Source organism: Tachyglossus aculeatus, chromosome 6, assembly GCF_015852505.1.
Source record: "Tachyglossus aculeatus isolate mTacAcu1 chromosome 6, mTacAcu1.pri, whole genome shotgun sequence".
NCBI classification, from domain to species: domain Eukaryota; kingdom Metazoa; phylum Chordata; class Mammalia; order Monotremata; family Tachyglossidae; genus Tachyglossus; species Tachyglossus aculeatus.
The window spans coordinates 39,680,291-39,700,640 of record NC_052071.1 but is presented as its reverse complement, the minus strand read 5'-3'; the positions used below and the strand labels follow the sequence as shown (position 1 = coordinate 39,700,640).

Below are 20,350 nucleotides of genomic sequence, written 5' to 3'. Positions count from 1 at the left end.
TTCCCCCTGGGGCTCACAGTCTCAAACCCCATTTTACAAATGAAGGAACCGAGTCACAGAGAAGTGAAGTGACTTGCCCAAGGTCACCCAGCGGACAAGTGGCAGAGCCGGGATTAGAACCCATGACCTTCTGAATCCCAGGCCTGTGTTCTATCTGCCCCAGTGCTTCCAACAGTGCGTGGCACGTAATAAGCCCTTAATAAGTACCATTAAAAAAAAAAATATGAGGAAAGATGCGGAAGTTGAAAAAAGTTGAGAAGCAGCGTGGCTCAGTGGGAAGAGCATGGGCTTTGGAGTCAGAGGTCATGGGTTCAAATCCCGACTCCGCCACATGTCTGCTGTGTGACCTTGGGCAAGTCACTTAACTTCTCTGACCCTCAGTTACCTCATCTGTAAAATGGGGATTAAGACTGTGAACCCCACATGGGACAACCTGATCACTTTGTATCCCCCCCAGCACTTAGAACAGTGCTTTGCACATAGTAAGCGCTTAACAAATGCCATCATTATTATTATTATTATTACATGCCAGGCACTGTACTAAGCACTGGGTTGAATACAAGAAAATCAGGTTGGACCGAGTCTCTGTTCCCCCTGGGGCTCACAGTCTCAAACCCCATTTTACAAATGAAGGAACTGAGTCACAGAGAAGTGAAGTGACTTGCCCAAGGTCACCCAGCGGACAAGTGGCAGAACCGGGATTAGAATCCATGACCTTCTGAATCCCAGGACTGTGCTGTATCTGCCCCAGTGCTTTCAACACTGCGTGGCACATAATACGCCCTTAATAAGTACCATTAAAAAAAAATATGAGGAAAGATGCGGAAGTTGAAAAAAGTTGAGAAGCAGCGTGGCTCAGTGGAAAGAGCACGGGCTTTGGAGTCAGAGGTCATGGGTTCGAATCCCGACTCCACCACATGTCTGCTGTGTGACCTTGGGCAAGTCACTTAACTTCTCTGAGCCTCAGTTACCTCATCTGTAAAACGGGTATTAAGACTGTGAACCCCACATGGGACACCCTGATCACTTTGTATCCCCCCCAGCGCTTAGAACAGTGCTTTGCACATAGTAAGCGCTTAACAAATGCCAACATTATTATTATTGTTATTATTAAAAGAAAACAGCCACCCCTCCAACACACACTTCCCAGTTAAACGGTGGCCTGGGCAATGGCCTGGTTTGCCAGTCTGCTAGATCTTGGCTCTGGCCTCCCTCTCGTTGCTCCGGAATGGTGCTAATACCCTGCTGCCTTCTTTTTTCCGATTCCAGGGGTCAACGGGGAGCTCATCGATGCCAAGTTCTTTGACATGTGGGCCGGCGGTGAGTAGCCGTGTCGCTCAGCCAGCCTTTAGCCAGGAGAGAAGAAGGAGGTTGCCCGTGCGTGTGAGGAGGGTAGGTGGGCGGGCAGTCCAGGATCCCTTGGCTAATGGGCACTTCTCTCCCCTCCCTCCTTCTCCCCCTTCCCAGATGTTAGCGATCTGCTGAAATTCATCCGGCCGCTCCACGAGGGGACCCTGGTCTTCGTCGCTTCCTATGACGACCCAGCAACCAAGTGAGTCACGGTAGACGACGGCGGTGGCTACTGAGGGCCCGCCGAGCAGGACGGAACAGGCCACCACCCCTCGAGTTCGCTGTCTGACGGAAGCCCTCAAACCTATGCCGACTGATCCGTCGATAGGATTTATTTATTTTTATTTTTATTTTTTTTAATGGCATTTGTTAAGCGCTTACTATGTGCAAAGCACTGTTCTAAGCGCTGGGGGGGGGATACAAGGTGATCAGGTTGGCCCACGTGGGGCTCACAGCCGTAATCCGCATTTTACAGATGAGGTAACTGAGGCTCAGAGAAGTGAAGTGACTTGCCCAAGGTCACACAGCAGACATGTGGTGGAGCCGGGATTCGAGCCCCTGAACTCTGACTCCAGAGCCCGCGCTCTTTCCACTGAGCCACGCTGCTTCTCAATTTATTGAATGCTTACTGTGCGCGGAGCAGTGTAGTAAGCGCTTGGGAGAGTACGGTACAACAGAGTGGGACCAGGCTTAGGACTTCGACGGAAGCCCTTGAACCTATGCTTATCGATCCATCGGTGGTATTTATTGAACATTTACCATGTGTCCAGCACTCTACTAAGCGCTTGGGAGAGTAATGATAATAATTGTGGTATTCGTTAAATGCTTACTATGTGCCAGGCACTGTACTAAGTGCTGGGGTGGATACAAGCAAATAGTGTTGGACACAGTCCCCGTCCCGCATGGGGCTCACGGTCTTAATCCTCATTTTACAGATGAGGAAACTGAGGCCCAGAGAAGTCACACAGCAGTAAAGTGGTGGAGCTGGGATTAGAACCCTTGACCAGGATTAGGGCCAGACTTTAGGGCCTCACCAGTTCCCCGGTTGAGCAGGGGTACAAAGACGTACTAGACTAAAAATAGAAGACTTCCCCTTTTGGTTAACGCAGTAGACACAGTTCCTCCCCACAAGGAGCTTATAGTCTAAAAGAGGAGAAAAGGGCCAGTGTCTTCCAAGGAGGAGTCTGGGAGAGTTATTTATTGTAGTGTGAAGAGCTCCGATTTAACTGCACAGAAAAGAATTCAGACTCTGCGGAGGGAATTCTCACGGTCTAGGAATTAGGGGGCAGAGAGGCAGGCGACTGGCCCAAAAACGAAGATTGAAAAGAGAAAAACGGCAGTATGATAGATGAAAACATTAAATCAATGGAACGTCCAGTCAATTCTGGCTAAAGGAGCAATTCTGGGGGCTGTTCCCCACAGTAGCAGGTCGGTCCCGAGCACCAATCTCCTGAGGGTTTTCACTGCTTGAAAGACTTGCTGCTGCTTCTCCTTCTTCCTGCCTCCCTCAAGGCAGGGAGCCCGGAGAGTGTTGGGGGGATGTGGAGAAAAGGGGTCGGCGCCCCTCAGGGTGTCCACGGAAGCTTGCCACGGTGAGATCGTGCCCGTCTTCTTTCATTTCTCCACCCGAAATCTCAACTCTAAAGTATGAAAGCGAGAAAAGGCTACAGGGGTGGTGGGGTCTTCCCAAATGAATTTCCCCTCAGAGGGTACACCTGCTTAATCTGTCCCTGTCACCTGCTTGAAACTCATCTTCTGTATGTAAGTAAAAAGTCTTGAGCAAGGAAAACTATTTGATCAATTCTCTTGAATTAGCCATTAACTCTTCAGAGACCAACTATATTTCCAAAATGCCCTTCATTTGTGTCTGCGTTTTCCATGGCTTTTGTTGATCTCTCGTGCGGCTTAGTGGATAGCGCCCGGGCTTGGGAGTCAGGAGGACCCAAGTTCTGATCCCAGCTCTGCCACTTGTCTGCTGTGTGACCTTGGGTAAGTCACTTCACTTCTCTGGGCCTCAGGTACTTAATCTGTAAAATAGGGATTAAGACTGCGAGCCCCATGTGGGATGAGGGACTGTGTCCAACCCAATCACCATGTATCTACCCCACTGCTTAGTAATAACAGTGGCATTTATTAAGCACTTACTATGTGCAAAGCCCTGTTCTAAGCGCTGGGGAGGTTACAAGGTGATCAGGTTGTCCCATGGGGGGCTCACGGTCTTAATCCCCATTTTACAGATGAGGTCACTGAGGCACAGAGAAGTGAAGTGACTTGCCCAAAGTCACACAGCTGACAATTGGTGGAGGCAGAATTCGAACCCATGACCTCTGACTCCAAAACCCGGGCTCTTTCCACTGAGCCACGCAGCTTACTAATAATAATGGTGGTATTTAAGTGCTTACTATGCGCAAAGCACTCTTCTAAGCACTGGGGGGATACAAGGTGATCAGGTTGTCCCACTTGGGGCTCACAGTCTTAATCCCCGTTTTACAGATGAGGGAACTGAGGCACAGAGAAGTGAAGTGACTTGCCCAAGGTCACACAGCAGACATGTGGCGGAGCTGGGATTCGAACCCATGACTCATGACCTCTGACTCCAAAGCCCAGGCTCTTTCCACTGAACCACGCAGCTTCTTAGTACACGCTGCTGCTTCTTAGTACAGTGCCTGGCACATAGTAAGCGCTTAAGAAATATCACAGTTGTTACATTCTCCCTTCATAGTTCATTTCAACATCCATCATCATCAATCGTATTTATTGAGCGCTTACTATGTGCAGAGCACTGTACTAAGCGCTTGAATGTTGTTGTCCAGAATGTTGTTGTTATTATTACGGTACTTATTAAGCGCTTACTATGTGCCGAGCACTGTTGTAAGCTCTTCGGGTGGAGATGCGTTAATCAGGTTGGACACAGTCCCTGTCCCACATGGGGCTCCCACTCTTAATCTCCATTTTACAGAAGGGGTAAATGAAGCCCAGGGAAGTGAAGTGACTTGCCCAAGGTCACACAGCAGACGTGGTGGAGCCAGGATTAGAACCCGGATCGCTCCGATTGATTCCCAGGCCCGGACTCTATCCGCTAGGCCTCGATGCTTCTGTAGCCACCTCTTGCGACAGCTCAGAGTGGGCTTGGGGGAGGCTTTTCTGTATCATCATCATCAATCGTATTCATTGAGCGCTTACTATGTGCAGAGCACTGTACTAAGCGCTTGGGAAGTACAAGTTGGCAACATATAGAGACAGTCCCTACCCAACAGTGGGCTCACAGTCTAAAAGGGGGAGACAGAGAACAAAACCAAACATACTAACAAAATAAAATAAATAGAATAGATATGTACAAGTAAAATAAATAAATAGAGTAATAAATATGTACAAACATATATACATATATTCTGTAGTATGAGGAAGACCCAGAAGCGACCGCAGGAGTGGTTTGCGGCCAGGCCCAGCGGACCCAAGGGTTGAGAGGAGATATCGGCGAATGAAAGGTCTCGGGGTGGCGACGACAAGCTCCTTCCCCACCCTCCCTCCCTCACTGCCGCTTCTTTGCAGGATGAACGAGGAAACGAGGAAAATCTTCAGTGAGTTGGGCAGCACCAACGTCAAGGAACTCGCCTTCCGGGACAGTTGGGTATTTGTGGGGGCCAAAGGAGTCCAGGATAAAAGCCCATTTGAGCAGGTAGGTAGCATTTCAGCGCTTAGTAAAATACTTGGCACATAGTAAGTGCTCAACAAATAACCATTAAAACCAAAAAAAGAGGTGAGAAGGGCGGGGCTGGGGGGGAAGTGCAAGAACAGGAACCACGCCTTGCAAAGCTCCCGGTTCTAATCACAATAATTATAATTGTAGTAATTGTTAATAGTAATAATAATGATGGTATTTGTTAAGCGCTTACTATGTGCCAAGCACTGGGGGGATACAAGGTGATCGGGTTGTCCCACGTGGGGCTCACAGTCTTTATCCCCGTTTTATAGATGAGGGAACTGAGGCACAGAGAAAAGTGACTTGCCCAAAGTCACACAGCTGACGAGTGGCGGAGCCGGGATTAGAACCCGTGACCTCTGACTCCCGAGCCCGGGCTCTTTCCACTGAGCCACGCTGCTAGTTGTTAAGCACCTACTATGTGCTAAGCGCTCGAGTAGATGCAAGAGAATCGGGTCGGACAAAGTCCCTGTCCCACATGGGGCTCCCAGACTGAGGAGGAGGGAGAACAGATCACCTTGTATCCCTCCAGCGCTTAGAACAGTGCTTTGCACATAGTAAGCGCTTAACAAATGTCATTATTATTATTAGGTATTGAATCTCCATTTTACAGATGAGGTAACAGGCCCAGAGAAGTTAAGGGACATACCCAAGGTCACACAGGAGGCAAGTGGTGGAGTCAGGATTAACCCCCATGTCCTCCGGCTCCCAGGCCTGTCTGCTTTCCGCTGGGCCACACAGTTCCTGGGCTGCTTCTAAAGTTCTCCTCGTTCCTGAACCATCTCCCTCCTCAGGAGCCTCTGTGGGCAGGAAGAGGAGAGTTTCATACAGAGTCAGGGGGTCAGACAGCTCTCTGGTTTCCAGCAAGCAGCCTGTGAGCCCCGTGTGGCGCGGGGATATGTAGCTCATATCTACCCCGGCGCTTAGAGCGGTGCTTGACACATAGTAAGTGCTTAATAATAATGATGGCATTTATTAAGCGCTTACTATGTACAAAGCACTGTTCTAAGTGCTGGGCAGGTTACAGGGTGATCAGGTTGTCCCACGGGGGGCTCACAGTCTTCATCCCCATTTTCCAGATGAGGTAACTGAAGCACCGAGAAGTTAAGTGACTTACCCAAAGTCACACAGCTGACTATTGGTGGAGCCGGGATTTGAACCCATGACCTCTGACTCCAAAGCCCATGCTCTTTCCACTGAGCCACGCTTTGCTTCACAAATGCTATCTTCACCATCATCAAGCAGTCCAGGGACTCCTCCTCACCTCCCATGCTCAATCAATCAATGAATGGTATTTATTGAGCACTTACGGTGTGCAGAGCACTGGTGTAAGCGCTTGGGAGAGTACCCTATAACAGAATCGGTTCTCTGCTCACAAGGAGCTTAGCGTCTAGAGGGAGAGACAGTCATTCATTCAATCATATTTATTGAGCACTTACTGTGTGCAGAGCACTGTACTGAGCATTTAGGAGAGTACCGTACAACAATAAACAGACACGTTCCCTGCCTACAATGAGCTTACAGTCATCATCAATCGTATTTATTGAGCGCTTACTATGTGCAGAGCACTGTACTAAGCACTTGGGAAGGACAAATTGGCAACATATAGAGACAGTCCCTACCCAACAGTGGACTCACCGTCTAAAAGTCACAGTCTAGATGGGGGGAGACAGACATCAATACCAATAAATAAATTAGAGATATGTACTTAAGTGCGATGGGGCTGGGATGGGGGAAGACCAAAGGGAGCAAGTCAGAGTGACAGAAAGGAGTGGGAGAAGAGGAAAGGAGGGCTGGGAAGGCCTCTTGGAGGAGGTGCGCCCTCAATAAGGCTTTGAAGATGGGGAGAGTGTACGTCGGTTTTGAGGAGGGAGGGCGTTTTGGGAGGGAAGGAAGAAGACCTGAATATAAGTAAATCACAGCTGTGGACATAAGTGCTGAGGAGATGAGGGTGGCGTGAATAAAGGGCTCAAATCCAAGTTTGAGGGGAAACTTGGCCCAATCCTGGAGATGTTCTCTCCCCACCCCCGCACCCCGAGCTCACTTGGCTTCTTGGCTTTTTCCCCTCAGCACGTGAAGAACAGCAAGAGCTCCAACAAGTATGAGGGGTGGCCAGAGGCTCTGGAGATGGAAGGCTGCATCCCGCAGAGGACGGCCATCGTGCAGTGAGCCGAGCCGGACGGAAACCTCCGAGGCCTCCCTCCGCTTCCTCTCGGCTGCGGGGTGGAGGAGAGTGTCTGCTGCTAGCCTGCCCTCCCTCCCTCCCGTCCTGCGCTCCGTAAGGCCCGGGGCTCTGGACCTTGGGGTGCGGTCTCGTTGGAAGGAAGGGTTAGTAGTGGCAGGCCGTACCCTGTGTCTGGGCCCACCTTGCCGGCTCCCCGAGGAAGATTCGAGGCAGGCGCAGGCCCAGCTCTCTTATTTCTCTTTCAATTGTCACTGCGCAGCGTGTGCCGAGCCCAGTCTGCCCCTCCTTATTTATTTGGCCTTCCCGGTGTCTCCGTTCCCTTTCGGAAAATGGTGGCACGGGGTGGGGGCGGCTCCGCCCTGGGCTCTCCCGGAGAAGTCGGATGCCCGGGATTCGTCCCTCGGGTGATGCCGGGAACTGGGCAATAAAACCCTTTTCTGAAGTCTTCTCTCCTCCCCTCCCCCTTCCTTCCCAGTGCCTTACTTCCTGTGGGAGCTCTTAGCAACCTTCTTAAACCAAAATCAAGTCATTTGGGCTCTGAGGGACCGAATGTAAAAGAAATCCTGGGGAGGGTGGGGTCAGAGGAGGAGGGTGGCCTCTAACAGACCTTGATCTTCTCACGTATTCATTCATTCAATCGTATTTATTGAGCGCTTACTGTGTGCAGAGCACTGTACTAAGCGCTTGGGAAGTACAAGTCGGCAACATATAGAGACGGTCCCTGCCCAACAACGGGCTTCCAGTCTAGAAGGGGGAGACAGACAACAAAACAAAACATGTGGACAGGTTTCCGAAGGCCAGGTCAAGCTGGGTTTTGCTTCTGAGCTATACGTGACTTGGCCATTTTTGCTCATTATCCCCGTCCCTTTCAGCTTCCTGGGCTTCTCAACTGCAATGTTGGGGTCTGAGCCGCCCCCTCCCCAACCCCGACTCCCGAAGACTTTGGTGGGCCTCCCGGTAAATTTTTCCCAGGCAGTTTCTCGATTTCCTTTCACCCTTGTGGGGTTCCGATTTTCCTTCAGTTTTATTGGAGACTTTGTCGGCAGCCCCTTTCTGTTCCTTCCCTACCGGAATCCTTGAGGACCATTCCGTCCCTCCTTGCTTGCCTCTGTGCAGGAGGTGGGTGGGATGGAAGCCATTTGGGGGCCCTCACCAGGGCGGAGGCCTGCTCGATCGGACTGGGAATCTTGAGGGTGGATTTGAATGGGTTTGCTTGCAGGAATCACATTGAAGGCTTTTAAATGTTTTAATCTAATCTTGACAGAAAATTCTGGGAGGCCGGAGTGGTTTATATCTCATATCTGTCGGTTCTTGTTGGTTGAGGGTCTTTCCTGAAGTTCTTCAAAAACATTTGTCCCAAATGATCTTTTAATAAAGAGAGTACCCAGCTCGGGCCCTGCTTCGTTGGTGTCTTGAAGGGAGCCTTTCTCCTGGTGTCTCCGGTGTTGAATCTCTTTTTGTTTGGGGATAATCCTTAAGCGCTTACTATGTGTCAAACGTTAGGTCGGGCACAGTATCCGTCCCACATGGGGCTCACGGTCTGAGTAGGAGGGAGAACAGGTATTGAATCCCAATTTTGCCTTTGAAGAAACTGAGGCACAGAGAAGTTCAGTGAGTCATATATATGTATATATGTTTGTACATATTTATTACTCTATTTTACTTGTACATAGCTATTCTATTTATTTTATTTTGTTAGTATGTTTGGTTTTGTTCTCTGTCTCCCCCTTTTAGACTGTGAGCCCATTGTTGGTTAGGGACTGTCTCTATATGCTGCCAACTTGTACTTCCCAAGCGCTTAGTACAGTGCTCTGCACACAGTAAGCACTCAATAAATATGATTGATGATGACGATGATGATATGTTGCCAACTTGTACTTCCCAAGCGCTTAATACAGTGCTCTGCACACAGTAAGCGCTCAATAAATACGATTGATTGATTGACTGATTGAGTTGCCCAAGGTCACACAGCAAGCCATTGGTTAGAGAAGCAGCGTGGCTCAGTGGAAAGAGCACAGGCAGTGGAGTCAGAGGTCGTGGGTTCAAATTCCGGCTCTGCCAATTGTCAGCTATGTGAATTTGGGCAAGTCACTTCACTTCTCTGTGCCTCAGTTACTTCATGTGTAAAATGGGGATTAGGATTGTAAACCCCATCTATTTTGATGCTATTGGTGCCTGTCTACTTGTTTTGTTGTCTGTCTCCCCCTTCTAGACTGTAAGCCCACTGTTGGGTAGGGACTGTCTCTATATGTTGCCAATTTGTAATCAATCAATCAATCAATCAATCAATCGTATTTATCGAGCGCTTACTGTGTGCAGAGCACTGTACTGAGCGCTTGGGAAGTAGAAATTGGCAATTTGTACTTCCCAAGCGCTCAGTACAGTGCTCTGCACACAGTAAGCGCTCGATAAATACGATTGATGATGATGATGATCCGTTGCCGAATTGTACTTTCCAAGCAGACAAGTGGCAGAGCTGGGATTAGAACCCAGGTCCTTCTGACCCCTAGGCCTGTGCTCTATACACTATTTATTAAGCATTTAACAGGCACTGTGCTACATGCTGGGGAGATTCAAGTAGGTCCCTCTGTTACGGGGGCCACAGGTTCCCCATCTGAAAAACAGAAGTGTTTGGTGTCCGTCTCCCAGACACCGGGGAGTGTCACTTTCCATGCTCGGGGCAGTGGTGAGAACAGGCGAAAAGCTGTGCAGGCCGGTGGATGGGCAGAGTGAGGTGGCCTCTCATCATCATCATCATCATCATCAATCGTATTTATTGAGCGCTTACTGTGTGCAGAGCACTGTACTAAGTGCTTGGGAAGTCCAAGTTGGCAACATATAGAGACAGTCCCTGCCCAACAGTGGGCTCACAGTCTAAAAGGGGGAGACAGAGAATAAAGCCAAACATACTAACAAAATAAAATGAATAGATATGTACAAGTAAAATAAATAGAGTAATAAATATGTACAAACATATATACAGGTGCTGTGGGGAAGGAAAGGAGGTAAGATCAGACAGGGCTTCCCTTGGGGTTCGTCAGGGACTGATAAAAGCCTGAAGCAACTTGTTCTTCCCAAGCGCTTAGTACAGTGCTCTGCACACAGTAAGCGCTCAATAAATACGATTGATTGATTGAAGCTGCTGCTAAGGTTTTTTCCAGGACTTACCACCACTACATGGGTGTGCAGAGCCGGGAAGGAAGGGGGGTGGCCCAGCCCATTGAGCACAGGCCTGGGAATCAGGAGGACATGGGTTCTAATCCCAGCTCCACCACTTGTCTGCTGTGTGGTGTTGGGCAAGTCATTTCACTTCCCTGTGCCTCAGTTCCCTCATCTGTAAAATGGGGATTAAGACTGTCAGCCCCTTGTGGGACAAGGACTGCGTCCAATCTGATTAGCTTGAATCTACCCCAGAATTTAGGACAGCGCCTGGTACGTAGTAGGCGCGTAACAAATTAAAAAAATATATATGTAGGTATACATTCAGGCCAGGTGATCCTGAAGAGGGATCAATCAATCAATCAATCGTATTTATTGAGCGCTGACTGTGTGCAGAGCACTGTACTAAGCGCTTGGGAAGTGCAAGTTGGCAACATATAGAGACAGTCCCTACCCAACAGTGGGCTCACAGTTTAGGGATGTAAAGCAGCGTGGCTCAGTGGAAAGAGCCCGGGCTTGGGAGTCAGAGGTCATGGGTTCTAATCCCGGCTCTGCCGTCTGCTGTATGACCTTGGGCAAGTCACTTAACTTCCCCAAGCCTCAATTCCCTCATCTGTAAAATGGGGATTAAGACTGTGAGACCCACGTGGGACAACCTGATCACCTTGTATCCTCCCCAGCGCTTTTAGAACAGTGCTTTGAATGTAGTAAGCGCTTAACAAATGCTATTGTTATTAAAGGTGAAAAGGTGGGGAGATGGACAAAGCTTTCTCATGATTAAGGGGCAGCATGGGCGATGAGTGGGAAGCTCAAGAGATGATAAAATGTCTGGCTCAGCAACAGGTTGGCTCAGTAGCCAAGGGGAGGGTGGAAGGACAGGATGGGGCCTGCCGAGGAAGTTGGGTGAGCTCGTTATGAGCAGGGAATGTCACTGTTTAAGTGCTCCAGCGCCTAGAACAGTGCTTTGCATAGAGTAAGCGCTTAACAAATATCATCATCATTATATTATTGCTCTTTCCCAAGCGCTTAGTACAGTGCTCTGCACACAGTAATAATAATGATGGCATTTATTAAGCGCTATGTGCAAAGCACTGTTCTAAGCGCTGGGGAGGTTACAAGTTGATCAGGTTGTCCCACGGGGGGCTCCCAGTCTTCATCCCCATTTTACAGATGAGGTAACTGAGGCCCAGAGATGTTAAGTGACTTGCCCCAAGTCACACAGCTGACAGTTGGTGGAACTGGGATTTGAACTCATGACCTCTGACTCCAAAGCCCGGGCTTTTTCCACTGAGCCACGCTGAATGAATGAATGGGAAATATAATAATAATAATAGCATTTATTAAGCGCTTACTATGTGCGAAGCACTGTTCTAAGCGCTGGGGAGGTTACAGGGTGATCAAGTCCTAACGCAATCGTTCTCTGGACCAGGTGAGCGCGGCTCCGGCGACATCCTTCCGATGCCGGGCCGGGACCCTACGGTCTGAGCCCGGGAACCAAGGCGGGTGAACGGGCGGGCGCCAGGCAGCCCCCAGACCCACCACACTGTGTGCAACCTGATTTCCTTATACCCACCCCAGCGCTTACTATGGCTCCCGGCACACTGGAAGCGCTTAATAAATCCCAGAATTATGAGAAGCAGCGTGGCTCAGTGGAAAGAGCACGGGCTTTGGAGTCAGAGGTCGTGGGTTCAAATCCAGACCCCGCCACTTATCTGCTGTGTGACCTTGAGCAAGTCACTTCACTTCTCTGGGCCTCGGTTCCCTCATCTGTAAAACGGGGATTGACTGTAAGCCCTCTGTGGGACAACCTGATCACCTTGTAACCTCTCCAGCGCTTAGAACAGTGCTTTGCACATAGTAAGTGCTTAATAAATGCCATCATATTATTATTATTATTGTTATTATCTGGGGCTCCGGGGACGGGGCGGGGCCAGATTGGAGGAGGACTGGGGCAGTGGGCGGGGCCTGATTGGACGGGACTGGGGCGGGTGGGCGGGGCCAGATTGGAGGAGGACTGGGGCAGTGGGCGGGGCCTGATTGGAGGAAGACTGGGGCGGGTGGGCGGGGCCTGATTGGAGGAAGACTGGGGCGGGAGGGCGGGGCCCGATTGGAGGAGGACTGGGGCAGGCGGGGCCCGATTGGAGGAGGACTGGGGCAGGTGGGGCCCGATTGGAGGACTGGGGCGGGTGGGCGGAGCCTGATTGGAGGGTGGCTGGGGCAGGCGGGGCCCGATTGGAGGACTGGGCGGGTGGGCGGGGCCCGATTGGAGGAGGACTGGGGCAGTGGGCGGGGCCTGATTGGAGGAGGACTGGGGCAGGTGGGGCCCGATTGGAGGACTGGGGCGGGTGCGCGGGTCCTTGGTTGGAGGGTGGCTGGGGCAGGCGGGGCCCGATTGGAGGAAGACGACTAGGGCGGGTGGGCGGGACCTGGTTGGAGGGTGGCTGGGTCAGGCGGGGCCCGATTGGAGGGGAAGTGGGGCGGGTGAGCGGGGCCGGCGGTCTCGCGCTGGGCGCGGGGCGGGGCTGGAGGCGGGCGGCGCGCGCGGGCCCGACCGGACGAAAGGGTTCGGGCGTTCGGGCGTTCGGAGGCTGGGGGATTCGGCTCTTCTCCTCCTCGTCCTCCTCCTCGTCCTCCTCCTCCTCGTCCCCGGCGGGTTCGGGTGAGAGTCGGGCCCGGGGGCGGGGGGGGGGTGATGGCGGGCTGCCCTCGGGGGCCCCAGGAGCGCCCCGGCCCCCGCCCCCGGCCCGGCCCCCTCCCCCTCCGGGGTCTGGCCTCCAGCCTCGCCGTCCCAGGGTCTCCGAGGGACAGTGTGTCCGTTCCGGGGTGTCCGAGGGGCCTCTGTTGGGGCTGGGGGGGGTCCGAGGGGCCTGGCCGGGGCTCCAGGGGTCTCCAAGAGGCCGCCCGCCCGCCTGCCTGTCTGTCTGTCTGTCTGTCTGTCTGTCCTGGGGTCCGCTTGTCCGTCCTGGGGGCCCCTAGGGGCCTGTCTGTCCTGGAGCCTTCTAGGGGCCTGCTTGTCTGTCCTGGGGCCCCTAGGGGCCTGTCTGTTTGTCCTGGGGTCTCCTAGGGGCTTGCTCGTCTATCCCTGGGACTGCTAGAGACCTGTCTGTCTGTCCCTGGGGCCCCTGGGGACCTGTCTGTCTGGCCCTGGGACTCCTGGGGATCTGTCCGTCTGACCCTGGGACTCCTGGGGATCTGTCTGTCTGTCCCTGGGACCCCTGGGGACTTGTCTGTCCGTCCCTGGGGCTCCTGGGGACCTGTCTGTCCATCCCTGGGGCTCCTGGGGACCTGTCTGTCTGTCCCTGGGGACCTGTCTGTCTGTCTGTCCTTGGACCCCTGGGGACCTGTCTGTCTGTCCGTCCCTGGAGCTCCTGGGGACCTGTCTGTCCCTGGGACCCCTGGGGACCTGTCTGTCTGTCCCTGGGACCCCTGGGGACCTGTCTGTCTGTCCCTGGGACTCCTGGGGATCCGTCTGTCTGTCCCTGGGGCTCCTGGGGACCTGTCTGTCTGTCCCGGGGGCCCCTGGGGATCTGTCTGTCTGTCCCTGGGGCCCCTGGGGACCTGTCTGTCTGTCCCTGGGACTCCTGGGGACCTGTCTGTCTGTCTCTGGGACTCCTGGGGACCTGTCTGTCTGTCCCTGGGGCTTCTAGGGACCTGTCTGGCCGTCCCTGGGGCTCCTAGGGACCTGTCTGGCCGTCCCTGGGGCTCGTCTGTCCATCCCGGAGGCTTCAGAGGGAGATTAAGGCTCAGGCCCCCATCTGCGGGCCTGCTCGACCCTCGGTTGCCCGATTCCAGTACTCGGTGTCCACCTCGGTTGCCCGATTCCGGTACCCGGTGCCCACCCCTCTCCCTCGGGGCCCTGAAGGAAGGATCCCTGCGCCTCGCCAACCTTTTAGAGCCCCACCGACAACTTCCTCCGGCCCTCTCCAGCAGGAGCCGGGAAAGGGAGGAGGGGGCTGGGGGACAAGTTTCCTACCCGAAACCCGTGGGATTCAGCTAGTCGAGCCTGGGGGCCTGTCCTCCTTCCTGCCCTGGAGTCAGCAGAGCAGAATCCAGGAACCCCGAAAGGTTATGTCGTCCATCCCCCTGCCTCCACCTAGGATCACACCTAAACCAGCCCAATCGATCCGTAGCTTTTAGTGAGGGCCTACTGAGTGCAGAACACTTGGGAGGGTACCAAAGTGAAGACACAATGCCACCCTATAATTATTTATATTAAAGTCTGCCTCCCCTCTAGACTTAGGGCAGGGAATGTGCCTGTTATATTGTTCTATTCTACTCTCCCAAGCGCTTAGTAAAGTAACAGTAAGCGCTCAGTGGATACGATTGACTCACTGTCTGACTGACCCTTAAGGAGTTTACAGTCCACCAGGGGAGACAGACGCTTGAATAATATATTTGAATAAATTACAAATAGGGATATGTACTAAGTGCCAAGGTTGTAACTAAAGTATATAGGTGGCATGGAAGCAGAAAACCTGAAATGGTGGTTGGGGAATAGGATTATGATGATTATGGTATTTGTTATGCGCTTACAATGTGTCAAGCACCGTTCTAAGTGCTGGGATGGAAACAAGATAATCAGACCCTGACCCAGATGGGGCTCACAATCGAAGTGGAGGGAGAACAAGTATTGAATCCCCATTTTACAGTTGAGGAAACTGAGGCGCAGAGCAGTTAAAAGTGACTTGCCCGAAGACACTTGGCAGGTATGTGGGGAAGCCGGGATTAGAACCCAGGTCCTCCCACCCCCAGGCCTGTGATCTTTCCACTAGGTCAGTCTGCTTCCTGTAAGAGGTGTGGAGAGTAGAGATTACTAGGGGAAGGCCTACCCTGGAGGAGATGTGATCTCAGAAAGGCCCAGAGGAAAAACTTGATTTTTCAGCCTCCAAAGCAGGAGCTACCACAGCTTCCGTCAGTAACAAATCTGGTTTCAAGAAACACTTCCATGTGTCTTGCTTAAATCCCTCATGCTGCTGCTTAACTCTCTCTGTCCTTTTGTTCTGGCCACCTTGTAGTTGGAAAATAACTTGGGTATGTCAGTCCTTTACCTGGATTTGTTCTTTTTAAGCACTCGATAGTCACCCCACGCTCATCCCCACAGCACTTATATACAGAGCCCTAATTTATTTTAATGTCTGTCTCCCCTTATAGACTATAAATTCCTTTGTGGGCAGGGAATGTGTCTAACAATTCTGTTGTATTGTTCTCCCCCAAGCATATTTTACAGGCCTGTGCACACAGTAACTGCTCAATAAATACCACAGATGGATTATAACCACTCTTTTTTTTAATGGTACTTGTTCAGCCTTTACTATGTGCCAGGCACTGCACTAAGCAGTGGGTTGGATACGAGCAGATCAGGTTGGACAAAGTCCCTGTCATCATCATCAATCGTATTTATTGAGCGCTTACTGTGTGCAGAGCACTGTACTAAGCGCTTGGGAAGTACAAGTTGGCAACATATAGAGACAGTCCCTACCCAACAGTGGGCCCTGTCCCACATGAGGCTCACAGTCTTAATCCCCACTTTACGGATGAGGGAACCGAGGCCCAGAGAAGTAAAGCGACTTGCCCAAGGTCACACTTGGAAGAGCCGGGATTAGAACCCAGATCCTCCCAGGTCCGTGCTTTAGCCAATAGGCCACGCTGCTGCCTCTCCCTTATTTAGCATCTTTTCCCAGGCTAAATAATCTTTTAACGTTTCCTCTTCAGGCGTCTTTGGGACTTGACTCCGAGACATTTTGCCCGGTGGGGCCCAGAACCGAAATCGGGCGCCCAGGCGAGCGCTGCAGCGGAGGAGGGCCGGGGGCTCCCCACGGGGTCCCCTGGGGGACCGGTGAGATCGTCTCCGGGGTCGCAGAGTCCCCCTCTGACTAAGAGCAGTAGGAAAAAGTCGGAAAAAGGGGAATTTGGCTAGAGACCCTACACCTCCCACCTGGGGAGGAGGGGCTGCCCCAGGGATTAGCCCCTGACCCCACCAAAGGGCCCTTCACTGCGGGGAAGAGGAAGTAAGTGAAGAGAGAAGCAGGAAACCAGAAGGCCGGACATTTTTCTGTTCCCTGGCCGAGGTATTTTGAAACCTGGGTTGTGGTGAGGCGCCAGGCTTGCTCTTTCCCCACCCGTGTGTCAGCGTTCCCGGCCCAGTAGGCGTCTTCCAGGGTGGAGTCCGCCCCAGCTCCCCGCACTGAGGAAACCCAAAGCCTTTCACCCCCGGGCCCTGGAGGAGAACCGAGTTGGCACCTACCCACCCCTGGGTCCCAGCCCCCGTTGTAGGTCAGTCGGAGTCGGGGCTGGGGAATCGGAGTGGGGTGGGGGGTCTCCCACGAGCGGGCAGCCCCTCGCCGGCTCCTTTCCCCTCCTCCCCGCTTCTCGTCCCTTCCCTCCTTTTCCTAATCAACCTCTCCCGGACCTACAGTCCCAGCTGCTCTCTGCGTCGTTTCAGGCCTTTCTCTATCTCCTCCTAATAATAGAGAAGCAGCGTGGCTCAGTGGAAGGAGCCCGAGCTTGGGAGTCAGCGGTCATGGGTTCAAATCCCGGCTCCACCGCTTGTCAGCTGTGTGACTTGGGGCAAGTCACTTAACTTCTCTGTGCCTCGGTTACCTCGTCTGTAAAATGGGGATTAAGACTGTGAGCCCCACGTGGGACAACCTGATCACCTTGTATCCTCCCCAGCACTTAGAACAGTGCTTTGCACATAGTAAGTGCTTAACAAATACCAAAATTATTATTATTATTATTATTAATAGTAATAATTATGGTACTCATTCACTCATTCATTCAGTCGTATTGAGCGCTTACCGTGTGCAAAGCACTGTACTGAGCGCTTGGGAGAGTACAATATGAAGCCCTTCCTGTGTGCCAAGCCCTGTTTTAAGCACTGGGGTAGATACAAAGTAATCTGGGTGGACGCGGTCTCTGTCCCACACGGGGCTCACCCTCTTAATCCCCCTTCTACAGATGAGGTAACTGAGGCACAGAGAAGCTAAGTGACTTGCCCAAGGTCACACGGCAGACAAATGGCAGAGCCAGGATTAAAATCCAGTTCCTTCTGACTCCCGGGCTTGTGCTCTCTCCACTAAGCCACGCTGCTTCATGCTGCTCCTCTCCTACCATCTTCTTAGGGTTAGGCCCGTGGAGGGTGTCCATGCAGCTGGCCCAGGTGCCCGGACGGGCAGTGCCGCTTCCATGTGGGTGGATCAGACTCCTGGTGGTCCGGCTCCGGGGGAGCTGGGGGTGAAGGGGCAGAGGAGGAGGAGGAGGGCAACTGTCCGTTTCCTTGTCTTGTTGTCCCTGAGCTGGCAACTTCTGAAAAGCCTGTCCTGCCACCTGCTACCGCTCACTCTCTGGCTCAGGATCCCTGGGATACCCCCACCTGAGGGGGGGTCCTCATGCCAGCGCCCCTCTTCTGCATCCAGATGCCCGATAAGTAGACTGCTGGGAGAGGGTGCCGTCGAAGTAGGTGGGCATCTCCCGCTGGCTCCGCCGTGTCCCTTATCGCCGAAGCCATCAGCATGGGCGGTGCGGACGGGCTCTCCTCCGTGGCCTCAGCGGCGAAGCGAAGAGCAGGCCAGGCATTGGCCGGCCGAGCATTTATCTCATCTCTGCAGGGAGGGACCGGGGTGGGGCCGTGGATGGTTCGATGGCTGGGACACGGGCAGGGCTGCTGCTTGGGCAGGCCCGCTTCTGGACCAGGTGCACACGTGTGTGTTGGGGGGACACGACACGTGTGCTCGTTCCCTGAATGGGAGCGGTGCTGTGTGACCACTTCGGCTCTCTGGGCATCACAGGGCACAAGAGGCAGGAGGGCATCTGGCAGAGGAGGTTCCAGAGACCCGGGGAGGATTCCTTCCTTCCCTCCTCATCCGAGACCTTCCCCCCACCTCTCGGGCTGGCTTTTCCCACCATCTGACCGACCGACCGACTTCTCTCCTGTCCTCCCTTCTGTCACCAGGAAGGCCCGGAGAGGCCGGGCGGGCCCGTGGCCGCGGCCCAGGCTGGCGGAGAGCGCGGCGCCCGTCAGCCCCGGTGGAGGGGATCGATGGTGGTGGGCCCCAGAGGCGGCGGAGCCCTAGGCCCGCCGGCGGCATGGCGTGGGCCATCCTGTTGGTGGCCGCGTTGGTGTGGGAGGCCCGCGGCCGACCCGACTCCAACGGCAGCGCGGCCCCGGGGCCCGCGAGCGACGGCGGCGGCGGCTACCTGAGCATCGGGGACGGCTCGGCCCTGGAGTTCGAGTTTCCCGAGCGGAGCCGGGGGATCATGGTGATCTCCAGCCGGTACCCCCGGGGCAACGGGACGGGCCCGGAGCGCCAGCCCGTCTTGACCGTCAGCTCCCTGGCCCCGGAGGTGCTGACCATCGAGAACGTGAGCGCCGCCGGGGGCCGGGCCCGGGGCCGCTTCGTGGTCAGCATCCGGTCGGGGCCGGCGGGCCTGGCCCCGCTGCGGCTGCGCCTGCTGGACCGCCGACGGGCGCTGATCGAGGAGCGGCGGGACTTCCGCATCAAGGTGTCGGCCCCGGAGGGCGACGGCGCCGGGGAGGGGGCCGCCCGGCCCGGGGGCCTGGCCCACTTCTCGGAGAACCCGCTGCTCTACCTGCTGCTGCCCCTCATCTTCGTCAACAAGTGCGCCTTCGGCTGCAAGGTGGAGGTGGAGGTGCTCCGCGGGCTGGTGAAGCAGCCCCACCCCGTCCTGCTGGGCATCCTGGGCCAGTTCCTGGTCATGCCCCTGTACGGCTACCTGGTGGCCCGGGCCCTGACCCTGCCCACGGCCCTGGCCCTGGGGCTGGTGGTCACCTGCTCGGCCCCCGGGGGTGGCGGCGGCTACCTGTACAGCCTGCTGCTGGGCGGGGACGTGACCCTGGCCATCTCCATGACCCTGGTCTCCACCGTGGCGGCCACGGGCTTCATGCCGCTGTCCTCGGCCTTGTACGGCCGCTTGCTGGGCGTCCACGAGACCCTCCACGTGCCCTTCGCCAAGATCCTGGTCACCCTGCTCTTCATCGCCATCCCCATCTCGGCCGGCGTGCTGATCAAGTGCAAGCTGCCCGGCCTCTCGCGGGGGCTCCTGCTGCTCCTCAAGCCCTTCAGCTTCCTGCTCATCCTCGGGGGGCTCTTCCTGGCCTACCGCATGGGAGCCTCCATCCTGGCCGACGTCAGGCCCCCCGTCGTGGTGGCCGGGGTCACGGTGCCGCTCTTCGGCCTGCTGGCGGGCCACGTCCTGGCCTCCTGCCTGAAGCTGGCGACGCCCCACCGCCGGACGGTCAGCCTCGAGGTGGGCGTGCAGAACAGCCTCCTGGCCCTGGCCGTGCTCCAGCTCTCCTTCCGCCGGCCGCAGGCCGACTTCGCCTCCCAGGCCCCCTTCATCGTGGCGCTCAGCGGCACCTCGGAGATGCTGGTCCTGGTGGTCGGCCACCTGGTCTACAGGAGACTGTACCCCGCCCCCTGAGGCCCCGGGACCCCCCCTCCGGCCTCCAGGCGGTCCTCCCGTCCCCGCCGTCCCCACCGTCCCCACCCCTGCCCGGGGCCTCGCCCCCCCGGTAGGTAAGTCACTGGAAACCAAAGGCCTTCTGCCCAACCTGCACTATGCACTCAGAGAGCCCAGGCTTATTATTTTTGTACCGATGTTTTTATACTCCTGCCTTGGCTCCGGTTACCCGGGCGATGCCAAGCGGGCCGGGGAGGTTGCCTGCCCGGCGTTCGGGATCCAATAAAGAGGGAGCAGGACGCTCTGAGCGCAGTCAGTTCCTCGTCGGGCGTGGGAGGGGCGGGCCCGGCTTGGGCGGGGAGGGAGTCCTGAGGGGGAGAGAGGGCGAAGTGGAAAACGACTCGCAGGGCACAGCTTGGCCCTCAGACCGCAAGAGAGGCAGGGGTGACCCGCAGCCCACCACCCCAGCTCCCGTGGTCCTCCTAGCCTGCACTGCCTCAGCCCTGCCTGGGCCCTGGCCACGACTGAGCGAG

At 54.6% G+C, this 20,350-nt stretch overlaps 2 protein-coding genes across 5 annotated transcripts in view; both read left to right on the top strand.

Moving 5' to 3' along the window:
* The window catches only part of FAM3A (FAM3 metabolism regulating signaling molecule A), a 29,529-nt gene extending 20,889 nt beyond the window's left edge, over positions 1–8,640 (top strand). For all 3 annotated transcript variants that reach the window (XM_038748002.1, XM_038748001.1, XM_038748000.1), the window contains 4 exons: positions 1,270–1,320; positions 1,468–1,552; positions 4,903–5,029; positions 7,124–8,640. In XM_038748002.1, the coding sequence (XP_038603930.1) occupies positions 1,270–1,320; positions 1,468–1,552; positions 4,903–5,029; positions 7,124–7,222 (362 nt within the window). In that variant the 3' untranslated portion in view covers positions 7,223–8,640. The remainder of the gene's footprint in view (positions 1–1,269; positions 1,321–1,467; positions 1,553–4,902; positions 5,030–7,123) is intronic.
* Positions 8,641–13,026: 4,386 nt separating this feature from the next.
* Positions 13,027–20,110, top strand: SLC10A3 (solute carrier family 10 member 3). 2 transcript variants are annotated; one of them, XM_038748004.1, is made up of 3 exons: positions 13,030–13,056; positions 16,110–16,670; positions 18,349–20,110. In XM_038748004.1, the coding sequence occupies exon 3, from the start codon at positions 18,483–18,485 to the stop codon at positions 19,836–19,838; it is 1,356 nt and encodes a 451-aa protein (XP_038603932.1). In that variant the 5' UTR covers positions 13,030–13,056; positions 16,110–16,670; positions 18,349–18,482; the 3' UTR covers positions 19,839–20,110. The 2 variants fall into 2 exon arrangements, with proteins under 2 accessions (XP_038603931.1, XP_038603932.1); XM_038748003.1 differs by lacking the exon at positions 16,110–16,670 and having other exon boundaries at positions 13,027–13,056.
* The last annotated feature ends 240 nt before the right edge of the window (positions 20,111–20,350 follow it).